This window comes from Arachis ipaensis, chromosome B04, assembly GCF_000816755.2.
Source record: "Arachis ipaensis cultivar K30076 chromosome B04, Araip1.1, whole genome shotgun sequence".
NCBI lineage: Eukaryota > Viridiplantae > Streptophyta > Magnoliopsida > Fabales > Fabaceae > Arachis > Arachis ipaensis.
This window is the reverse complement of record NC_029788.2, coordinates 13,053,762-13,065,872: the sequence shown is the minus strand read 5'-3', so window position 1 is coordinate 13,065,872 and position 12,111 is coordinate 13,053,762. Positions and strand designations below refer to the sequence as shown.

At 35.0% G+C, this 12,111-nt stretch overlaps 1 protein-coding gene across 1 annotated transcript in view; it reads left to right on the top strand.

Annotated features, from left to right (window-relative positions):
- Positions 7,185 to 12,111, top strand: part of LOC107638882 (E3 ubiquitin-protein ligase UPL6) — a 16,593-nt gene continuing 11,666 nt past the window's right edge. Inside the window, exons 1-3 of the mRNA XM_016342282.2 lie at positions 7,185 to 7,762; positions 9,351 to 9,448; positions 11,482 to 11,609. Of these exons, the coding sequence (XP_016197768.1) occupies positions 7,604 to 7,762; positions 9,351 to 9,448; positions 11,482 to 11,609 (385 nt within the window). The 5' untranslated portion in view covers positions 7,185 to 7,603. The remainder of the gene's footprint in view (positions 7,763 to 9,350; positions 9,449 to 11,481; positions 11,610 to 12,111) is intronic.

Sequence of the window (12,111 nt, the reverse complement as noted above, 5' to 3'; positions counted from 1 at the left end):
TTGATGACAGGGATGCTCCTCCGCGATGGCACTGGCGCGGACTCCATGAACGGCGACCACCCTCCGCGCACCCCCTCTCTCTCTCTCCATTGCATCTCTCTTCAACTGGCGGCGATAAGGACAAATGGCAGGGGCGGAGCTAGATGAAATATTAGAGGGGGGCCAAAAATATTTACACAATAACATAAGACTAAAATAAAATTTAAGGGGGGCTAAACTGAAATTTACATATAATTTACATGTAAAAAAATAAAATTAGGGAGGTCATCGCCCCCCTTTTTCTCTATGTAGCTCCGCCCTTGACGAACGGCAAGGGTGACGGGCTCGGCGATGGCCAGCTGGTAGCGGCTCTGTCGCTCTCCTCTCTTCCCTTTCTCGATCACAGCTCTCTTCCTCTCTTCCCGCGGATTTCTTTCTCTCTTTCTCTTTTTGTAAAATCCGGTCAAACTGTAATTAATTTAATAATAAATTAAATAGGAGTGAATATGGTTAGAAAATCTAGCAATCGGAATTTGATTATTTAAATATGATATTTGGACTCAGTGGATTTGTCTGAGTCGGAAAACATAGTTTTCTGCGTAAAAACACGCACTGAAATTTTGACCAATAGTACCGGCTGAGATCTGTGTGGTACTGCAGCTAAGAAAATTGATTATAAGTAAATAAGGTTAAGAAATTAGGATTTATAATTAGGAAAGGTAGAAATATTTAAAATACGATTTAAAGCGCTAATCTTAAAGGTTTTGGCCTAAAATTGGGCCAACGGACTAAACCAAGTGAATTGGGCCCAAGTGGACCCAAGTCCAGTATATATAAGCCTTAACTTAAGGCCATTCAGCAGTTATAACTCCCATTTAGTGGGTGAGGGCCGAAATTGAGAGAAGAGAGAAGAAAGGAGAAAACCTAATCCTAGTTCCAACTTCAAATCACCATAACTTGAGCTACAGAACTCCGATTGACGAACCGTTTTCGGTCACACATCACTCTTCTCATCCTCTACAATTCTATCTAAGTTTTGTGGTGATTAATCTATTTTCTTCTTCCCAGTTTTCGTTTTTCTCTTTAAATTCGAATTTAGTTTAGGTTTTGAGGAAATCTTGTGATTTTGGTTGTTTAGGAGTACTCTAGTATGAGCCATTGGTGATTCCATCAACTAATTTTGTGGGTTAAGGTAAAGAACCCTCTAAACCTTGTGATTTATCAATTTCATGAACCCTAGGTTGATTATAAGTGTGAAAATTGATTATATTAGAGTATTGGGTGATTTTGGTGTACAATTGGGAGGTTGGTGTTGCTTGAGGAGCTTTGGTGAGGCTTGGAGCTAAGGATTGGTGGAGACTCTCAAGAAGAAATTCAATTGTTTTGGCTACAAGAGGTACGATTTAAGTTTGATTTTAAGTACCGTGTGGTGTGATGAGAATTTCTAGGCTAGATGTCCCTAGGATTAAGTTTGGATTATGTGATTGATTGGTGCTAATATGCATAGTTGATATGTAATGTAAATTAATGATTGGGTTGAGAATGGTGTGAATTTGCATGTTTGGTGTGTTGAGGATATGATGAATTGGATAATGAGTATTGGTTTGTGGAATATGCATTTAAATTTTGAATTTGGGCCAGAGGCCGTGAATCTTGGGCCGGAGGCCGGAAAGAGGTAAGGAAGGTAAGTTGATGTGTGTATTGTGTGATGATATAAGAGATTGGATGTATTTTAGATGTTGAATGTGCGAATAATTGGTTTGATTGTTGAATAATAAGGTTTGAGGAATTGAGGTGTGGAATTTGATAGTTTTGGGTGAAATTGTGTAGATGAGGTAGGTTTGGTTTTTGGTTGAGTGTAATTATGTGAAGGTGGTTAGGTTGTGATCATTTGGATGAGTGAAAATGAATTTGGCTTGTGAACATTGGAAAAATTGGTGATTTCTATTTTTGGGTAGAAACTGATTTTTGACCAATTTTGGCGGCTTGTAACTCAGTCCATGGAGTTTGAAATTCTTCAAAATTAGATTTTTATGAAAGTTTATTCAAAGATCTTTCCAACGGTTCAGAAATGAATGAAAAAAGAATTTTGTAGAAGAAGTTATGTGTGTTGGAAGTTTGGGGTTTGAAAATATAATTTTGCAGCTTTTTAACTTAGTAAAAATTTTGGAATATCGTGCTTCCACGCGCATGCGTGGCCGACGCGCACACGTCAATCTCGATTTTTACTGACCCACGCGTGTGCCTGGCCGAGGCGTACGCGTCGCTACACTGATGCGAATGCCTCGTAGAAAATCCAGAGAGTTGAGTGAGTACTGTGCTGGGTTTGTGCGATAAGTACATAACGCACCCACACGTACGCGTGGCTGACGCGCACGCATCACTCTACTTTTCTTACTCCCACACGTGCGCATGGGCGACTTTCACGCGTCACTCTACTTTTTTAGCCTTCCACGCGTGCGCGTGGGCGATGCACACACGTGACCTTGGTTTTGGTAGAAATTAATTTTTGAGTTTTAAAGCCGAATTTCAGACTTCTAGCCTCCATTTTCATCCTCTAAGTCTTAAATCTTTATAGCATGCCTAGTAATGAAAAGAAGCTAGGACATGTGGTAACATGTGGATGAAGTAAAGTAAGAATCAATAATGAATGATGAGTAATGATGATTGTATGAGTTGCTGAGGATGATGGTGAGAGTGCTGTGTATGTTATGAGTCGGATGGCTGTGACAAGCATTGAAATATGGTTGAGTTTGTACATGTATATGATTAATGATTAAATGATTATGATTGATTGAGGAAGCTTGAACATGTGGCGAGTATGCCGCATATGCATATATGATTAATGAATGTGGTAAATGAATAATGATGAAAAATGTTGAATGTGACGTGTGACCCCGGGTAGTAGGCAGTGGCGTTGTCCACTTGCTCCGGGTATGAGCTGGGGAATGAGGATTATGATAAATGAGTTTAATTATGGAGTTTTGAATGAATGTATTTGTGATACCTGGGTAGTAGCAAGGGTGGTTCGTCCCGCTTACTCCGGGTAATTGTCTGAGAATTGATAATAATGAAGGGTGATTATGAATAAATGTGTATTTGTGATACCTGGGTAGTAGCAAGGGTGGTGGTTCGTCCCGCTTGCTCCAGGTTAATGTTTAAGATTTGATAACAATGATGATTGATTCTGAACTGAATGAATGTATGTTTTGAGATCCTGGGCAGTAGCAAGGGTCGTGGTTCGTCTTACTTGCTCCAGGTCAGAGATTCTGACGCATGGGTAGTAACGGCAGTAGTGGTGATTCCACTCGCTCCAGGTTGAGCTTTTAAACACCCGCCTGGGTAGTAGTCGCATTAGTGGTTATTCCACTGGCTCTGGGTTGAGCGGGTAGTAGCAAGGGGGTTGTAGCTCAAACCTACTTGCTCCGCGATGGGTTTTTTGTCCATGGTTAGCTACCAGGACGTGTTGGGTTGGCTATATAACTGATAGATGATATCATCAGTCATAGGACAGACATACATCATTTGCATATGTTTGAATTGTTTGGGTTTGCCTATTTGTTTGGATTGCTATATCATATATGCTATGTTACCTGACTATATGCGCATGCTATCTGTTCTACTTGTACCTTAATTGTGTATTACTTGTCTGTATTGATTGTGTTTGTACAACTGAGAGGTCCCTCATGCTGGTGTCGGTTGATGCTGAGGGCTGTTCTTGTTAAGATGGAATAATGATATGATTAATTTAAAATGATAATTACTGAATGAGATAAATTGAGCACCCTGGGTAGACGTAGTGAAGTGATTTCACTTGCTCCAGGTAGATAATGAGATAAATTGAGCTCCTGGGTAGACGCAGTGAAGTGATTTCACTTGCTCCAGGTGAGGATATGACGTATTGATATAGAATTGTTGAGACAGAATAACTGTGATGGTTTGATTATGATTCTGATTCTAATTCGTTAGAGAGTTAGAAAGTTGAAAAACATGAGGGAGATGAATTAGATTTAACATTCCCTTATGACAGTTGCCTATTTATGGATTAGCGAGAACATAGGATGAATATTTGGTGAAAAGAAGTTTAGGATGCTTAGTGAGTTTTTATTACAATACGTTGTATTTATTTGGCACTTTTACCGTACTAGGAACCCATGGGTCGGGGGTTCTCATTCCGTATATATCTCTTGTTTTTCAGATACAGGTCCAGGTGCTCAGAAGTGAGCTGTGGTTCATCTGAGAGATGGCGAAGACCTTTATATTCTCTACTTTATATTTTGCTTAGAATCTCTCCACCTTTATTTGGAAAAGCTCATATTATGTATTGAACTCTTTTGAACTTACCTATAGCGGCTCTTATGTTAATTTCGGGAGAGATTAGGAGATATTGTTGCCAACTACTTTAATACTGTACCCTAACCGGCCTAAACTTCGCGGGTCACGACTAGTGGCTATTTACTTATATTATACATATACTGTCCTTCTCTTATTCCCCTTAATGCCTTTATCTGTATATCGTTTTCGACTTCACGCTTTATCTTTTAGTCGTCGATGCGTGAGTGATACAACTTCGCGATTTTATTTTTACTCCTTTCAGGCTTCTCGATTAATACTCCTTTCAATTTCACTTATAATTATGTAATAAAAATTCACCTTGAGAGTCGTACCACCTTATTATCATTGACTTATGACTCGAGCATAAGGATTTGAATATTAGGGTGTTACACTTTTCTTTCTTCCTTTTTTTTTTTTAAGCTGTGTTGCATTTTGGGAAAGGGGTGTGGCGGTGGAGGGTTTTTAATCTTTTACGACTACTAAATTTTATAATTTAAATATAGAAAACACTCAATAATTGTAAAAAATCAGATAAAATCTTAATTTATTTTAAATTCAATTTATCAAAATTTGCTTTAATTATTTATAATAAAATAATTTTTGAGATTAAAGTCTTTAATGAATAAATAAATTAAAATTAGCTCATAATAAAATTTTTCTAAAAATTCTGGGTCTTACAAGTACCACTCCCACTTTCTCATCAGGAACTCGAACAGCGGCACTTTGGCACCAGCACAAAAGGACGCGACCTCAAGAAGGAGTCTGGACCTCACGTTGAGGTCCAAATCACCGTTTCAGAGAACTCCCAGAACAATTACAAATATAATTTTATTAAATAATCAACTTTAACTAATAATTAAATGACAAAATTAACAATAAAATAGTAAATAAATTAAAATTAAAAATTAAAAATTAAAATAAATAAATAATAATTACATTTAAAATTCAAGATTTAAAATTTAGAATTTAATATTCGAATATTATTTTATTATTAATTTTTAAAGTTAAATTAAAAAATGAGAATAATCACTAATTCTCTCGGAATTTATAAGAATTTTTCTTGAACGAGGTATGTGTAACAGTGTAAGAGCATCTTTAACGGGCTAAATTTTGGAGTCCGGTTACTATTTTGTCAGAGAGAAAAGAGAATTTGAGCGTTGGAGTGAAACTCAAGTGAGTTCCTTCACTCATTTCAAGACGAGGGAGTCCCTTTAAATGGGACTCCCATTAGCCAATCCACACTTGTCAAATAAATAATAATTAATATTAATTATTATTTAATTAATTAACATTTTATACAATTATTTATTTAATTAATAATTTATATTAATTATTTATATCATAATTAATATTAAATATTATTTATATTTATATTATTATATTAAATTAGCCGTTGCAAAACTAGCTGTCGTAAAATTAGCCGTTAGAAACTAGCCGTTACTATATTATCGTTATTATTAATAAATTAATATTTTGTTACTCTATATATACCATTTAGATACACTTCTATTCTCACACTCTCTACTACTCTTCTTCATCACTTTCAAGTTTACGAAATCAAAGTTCTGCTACTATTATTTTTTGTTCGAAAAAATGGATCCAAACCAACTCAACTCTTTCTTCAATTACTTACAAAACTTTTCTCAAATACCAAATACCCAACAATCTCAAACCTCAAACTCTCAAGTTCCAAATCAAAACTTCACACTACCAAATACATTTCAAAATCCAAATCCACAAAATCTTTCTAATTTCAATTTTCAAGCTCCTTATAATAATCAATTTCCTATATTCCAACCGCAAAATCAAAATTCACAAATACCCCATTTTCCATTTTTATCCATATTTAACCCCTCTATCGGAAATGTTACTCCAACTTTCTTGCTATTTCCAACTCAATTCAGTGCATCAAGACATAACTCATCTGGTGTTGGTGGCTCTTCTAACCCATTCTCTCAGACTCCTATACAATCTAGTCCAAATTCGCAATATTCAGATTTTGCCAACCCTCGTGGATTAGATGCTATCGACCTCAATGATGATAATATTGAAGATCGGAGGCAAGATAGTATTCAACACTGACATTGGAAAGAGGATGAGATGCTGATCAGTGCATGGTTAAATGTTTCAACTGGCGCTGTAGTTGGTACTGATCAAAAGGGGAAAACATTTTAGAGTCGAATTCATAGCTATTGTGTAGAATTTTGCTCCGACATGACAAGGGGGGTAGTTGCATGTAAGAAACGATGGTATAAGATTAACAAGGCTGTTGCACAATTTGCTGGATGCTACGATCAAGCTAGTCAAAACATAAGGAGTGATTTGAACGCTGATGATATAAAGGAGTGGTTCCAACGGCTGGTTCCCATTCCACTTTTTTCTGACACTTTGAGGAACCTACCGTTGAAGCATATCATGAATGAGTCCTAGCACATTGTTCAAGAAGAGAGTCCCTGTTTAGAGGGACTCATCGTAACCAATAATAACTTGCCACTTGGCAAGTTATTATTAAAAATAAATAATTATATAAAATTAAAATAATTAAATAATTAAATCATAATTAATTTATTAAATAATTTTTATTTTTAAAATTTAAAATACTAACCACATTATTAAAATTAGCCGTTGCGAAACTAGTCGTTGCAAAATTAGCCAATTTCACAATTGAAAGAGGACTTGATTAAACACATATGACAATTTTACAATGTTTGTCGTCAATTATAGAGCTTAATTATGTTTTTTTTTATTAATTAATTTTATAAATTAGTGTAATTCCGAATTATATATTATGTATTATTGGGTGGTACAAATAAGAAATGGAATGAGTTCCTTTTTGACGTCTCCTTCAACTGCACACTCAGTTCGTTTCCTACGTCACCTCAGAAACCGTTTCTGCAAAACAAAAATTCCAATTTTATTAATTTTTTTCATTTTCGTATTTTTTTCTTTCACCATGCAATGCACGTAATTCACATTTTTTATTTTATTTTCCTAATCAGAATTCAGAACAGTGCCTCCTCCTTTCGGAGCTCTCGCTCTTAATATATTCCTACCTACCTCACCTCACCTGCTTCCTCTTTCTCGCGTTTCAAACAAACAACTCATCACTCGTTTCGTTTCGTTTCTCATTTTCTCGTCGCAAAACTCATTCACATTCGCGAGATTTTCAACTGCGCCTCAATTGCAGATTCGCTTCCAGTGTAGGGCGCGGATTTTTGGCCCCAAAACTCGTGCAGTGAACAAATTGAACGAAAGGAATAAAGGAGAAGATTCAGGTGAAGTAATAATCATGTTCTTCAGCGGTGATCCTTCGACGCGTAAGCGCATTGATTTAGGTGGTCGCAGCTCGAAGGAAAGGGACCGGAAGAATCTTCTGGAGCAGACAAGGTTGGAGCGAAATCGCCGCATGTGGTTGCGCCAGCAGAATTCTGCTGCGATTAAGATTCAGGTTCGTGGTGCAATTTTATTTTATTTGATTTTTAAATTACTCAATCTGTTAGGATGTTTGTGATGTTAAATGATAGATAATTGATAAGCAAGTGAATGTGCTTTTCTTCCTTTATTTTATTTTCTTTTATTTAGCGGATTTGTATCTGTTACTGGTTTTTTAATTTTTATGACTTTGGAATTGTGAAGTTGCTGTTGTTTTGGGTTAAGGAGTGATAAGTGATATAATTTATTAATCTGTGCTAATGTTACTAAAGGAAGCATTAAATATTAGTAGACTTGGCATATTCCTATTTGGTTTACAAAAGGATCATTGGATTATGTAGTGTAAAACTCCTCCGGAATTTTATTTGTATTATGCATTCTCCAAGTGAATTGAGTCTAGAAAAAGCCAATCTAGTAGCATAAAAAGGAAAAAAAAAAAAAAACAAATAAAAGAAAAATTCAATATCGTCTAGGGTCTTTGAAAATGAAATGAGTCCAAAGTCATTGGTGCACTTACCTAATAATGTGTTTTATTTGCAAAGGATATAGTCTTAGAGAGTTGAGAGAGGAAATAGATGGCAAGTTAGAGGCTTAGGCTGTGGTTCATGGAGAATAGCTGTGGAGCACATTACTTTTATTTAAGTAGAAGCTAGGAGGAGTGCATGGAACATCAGTTCAGCAAGAAGCAAGCAAATTTTAACTTGGAAATTGGTCATTACACCACATAGAAGTTGCACAACTTGATTATCTTGGATTCATTACATACATTGTTGGGGGAAAAGAGAGATGTAATTGAGATTCAAGCCAGATTGATGAAATGGAAGAGAGTTTTGGTGTTGTTTTGTGATAGAAGAATGTCAAGTGTGGATTATCATCACTAATTGAGAAGGTGGGTAGGGGTCCAATAGGAGTGTTAAATCAATATTCACACTTGACATGGTCAAGTAGATTTTCCAGTCAAGTGCGAAACTTCTTCACTAAATGATAAGGTGAGTTCTAACATGCGTCACCAAGATTGTTCAATCAGTGGTATAAATTCATACTTGACATGGTCTAGTAGATTTTCCAATTCAGAGGATCGATTCCACTGGATAGTGGCTTTAGCTTTGGCATTTTATGTTGAGGTCATAATCATTCATGAATCTTGACCTAACATCTTGACCTTTAAGAGGGCCTATTCTTACCAACCTCCAACTAGGTTTAGGGGTTTAGAGTTTTGAGTTTAGCCAGCTAGGTTTTAGTTTCATGCTTGTAGTAATTCAATAAAATGCATACCTATCAATGGGAAGGCAAACTGATGGTGAGGGGTAATCTTCACCATTTGGATAATTTGGTTGGAGCGCTATTCCTGCACAGATAGATTGTCACACAAACAAGTTTTATGGGATAGGATTAGACATTTAGCATCTGTTGGTGTAAACCTCATACATTTTTAGAGGTCTTTCCCTTTTAGGCATATTGAGATATTGGAAACCTATGCCACATAGATAGTCCTTGTATTATTCATCTCTTGGTCTTAATGATACTCTTTTATCATAATAATTATGAGTGGTAATCTACATTTCATAAGTTTCTTGCAAATTATTGAGCAATTCTTGCTACAGAAATGCTACAGAGGGAGAAAAGTTGTCCGGAATGAACAGTCTAAGCTGCGAGAGAAATGCCATAAAATCTATGGGAAGTACTGCCAGAATTTAGACAGGTAAAATTAGATATTGCATCTATGATATTTTTAAAGTTCTTCCACTGAAACTGTCACAAGGCAATTTTCCTAAATTTTATTTTGATTCCTTTATTTTCTTATCTCTTTTTTGTTTTTACTTTTTGGTCTTTTCACTTTTTTAGTTCTTCTGAGAAAGCTGTGTATTGTCCCAAAATCTTCATTTTTAAAATTTTAATCTATTACTTTATTTTTCTTATTCAATTTTTCATTCATTTTCTTTTTGAAATTTCATTGTTTCATTTTTTAAAATTTCATTCTTTGCAAGATTATATGAAGTCTAGGAATAATTAATGATTCCATCAAGACAACTAGTTATGTTAAATTCAAATACCTTGTGGCTATTTTTTTGCTATTGTATAGAGAATCTCTTATCCTCCTTCAATCTCTCTATTATTTTTCTGTCCATCTTAGTGATATTCTTTTTTTTTTCTAAAAAAAAAAAAGGAAAATAAAAATAAAATAGGGATCTACCTTATCAGCCATAGGGATTAACGGATTCTTAAGTGAATTGGGTGTTGGAGGGAAAGGGAGGAGAACTAAAGGCTTATAATGTAAATTTTATACTACAAACAAGCCTTCTCCCTCCCTCACTTTCCAAACTCCAAACTCCAAACTCACAAACAGCCCCTAAGGCAAGAGATTCACATTATAGAAAACAAAGTTTGGTTTTATGCTTGATTGTCTGGGTGGTCTGGAATGGAATCAATGTAGTTACTACGAAGATTGGTGGACTATGTGTTGTAGATCAACATATTTATATATGGTTTTATTGATTTGTAAACGTTGTAAAATAGGGCACCAAATGAGGTTTTGTAGAAGGCTTTAAGAAAAGAAAGGAATTTGGATTACTCATAGGTTCATGACTAGTGGGTCAGCACTAGTGTAAGAAGACAAGGAAATAGAAGTTCTTCCCCGCACCTATAATTGGGTTGCACCAAAGTCAGATCTGATTCTCACCTTTTTTTTATCCCTGGTCTCTGATATGTTTATTAGAGATATCAATATTTTGTATCATGGTTCATGCATATGATTATGATAATAGGGTTAATAGGAGAGAAGAGAGAGGAAATAAATGGGAAGGCAAAGCTGTAGAGACAAGTTTTAAGGGCATTTAACTAGATGTAAGGTGAAATATATCAATTGTAGGCTTAGCAAGAATTCATCCAAACTTTGAGGTAAAAATGGCAACAATACCATATGTCACATGAGTATCTTAGATTCATCATCCATAATGATGTGGAAATAGAGGAAGATGTATTTAATAATTGAAATGGGTTAGTGTTTAAGGTGTTATCTATGATAAAAATACATGTATTCTCCATGCTTAAAGGAAAAGTTTACTGTCTAGTTATATGATTGGAAATTTTGCATGGGATATTTAGTGTTAGAAGCAAAAATGCTAATAAGGAAGTAAGATTCATGTTGCCAAGATGAGGATGTTGCAACTTGCATTAGCTTATTGGACATAATAGACCAGATGTGATAAAGAATAAATGCATTAGGGAGAAAATTGTGGGAATAATGAAAGTAGATTAGATGGAAAGTAATCCAATGATTGGAAAGGGAGATCTAGAATAATTATAGGTGATACTATCAGAAGAGATTTAAATTTTAATGGTTTGATCGTTGACATGATTTACAATAGATTTTTGAGGCATTGTCTGATCATCTAATGTAGCCAATCACATGACAGCGAGATCATGCTTATTGACTATATTTAGATTGATTTGTTTTGCATTAAAAAATTTGACCAAAATTTTTCTTCTAAACATCTTTTATTACAAAAATATCTTAAGGTGAAACAAGTTAAACATACTATTCATTTATCAATTCCATAAATATTAGATTAGAACAGCATGCAACACATGGCTATAATAACTAGTTGTTACATGAGACCTACTAACGATCTTTCAGTAACCGTTTCTTTAAAAATTATTGATATTCTTTAGCATGTTTTTCACTGAGCATTGCACCATGACAGCTCAAATTAATACCATTTTGTGTGCATTCAGGAGTGCTTTTGGTCCAGATTCTGATTTCCTCCGGCAGTTCCTCTTTTTCTTTAATGCAGAAAATAATGATGATGTTTTAGCTCTTGTGAATATTTGTCGACTGCTTCAACAGTTTGTTCAACAGAGTGGTAATTGTCAATCAGCAATCCTTTAGGCATGGTTTATGCAGTTTATTTTCTACTGCTATTGGTTATAGAATTTTCAGCTAGATTTTGCAAATTTTTATTTCCTTCACAGTTAACCTATCTACCCTTCAAAAAATATTTATATTAAGCAAACAACAAAAACAACCTTATCTACTGGTGGAGCCAACTAACATTGATAAATTGACACCATCTTTTACTATCCAAAAATAAATTTTGTAAAGAATTCAGAACATGTTTAAAATTTGGAACATAATCTTCTCTAATGATATCTCCTTATCGTTGACCCTTAATAGGAATATTTCCCACTGATCCCATTTTCTCATTGGACCCTCTGTTGGTCATATTTGATCAAACCACTTTAGGTGATTTTTCTTTTCGGTAAGGGTTACCTAAGACTTTCCATTCTCGAATATGTTAATTTTTAGTTGATTTACAAAAGTGGATAGAATTGGTTTGGGGTATTATCTTTTATTGTTTCTCCATA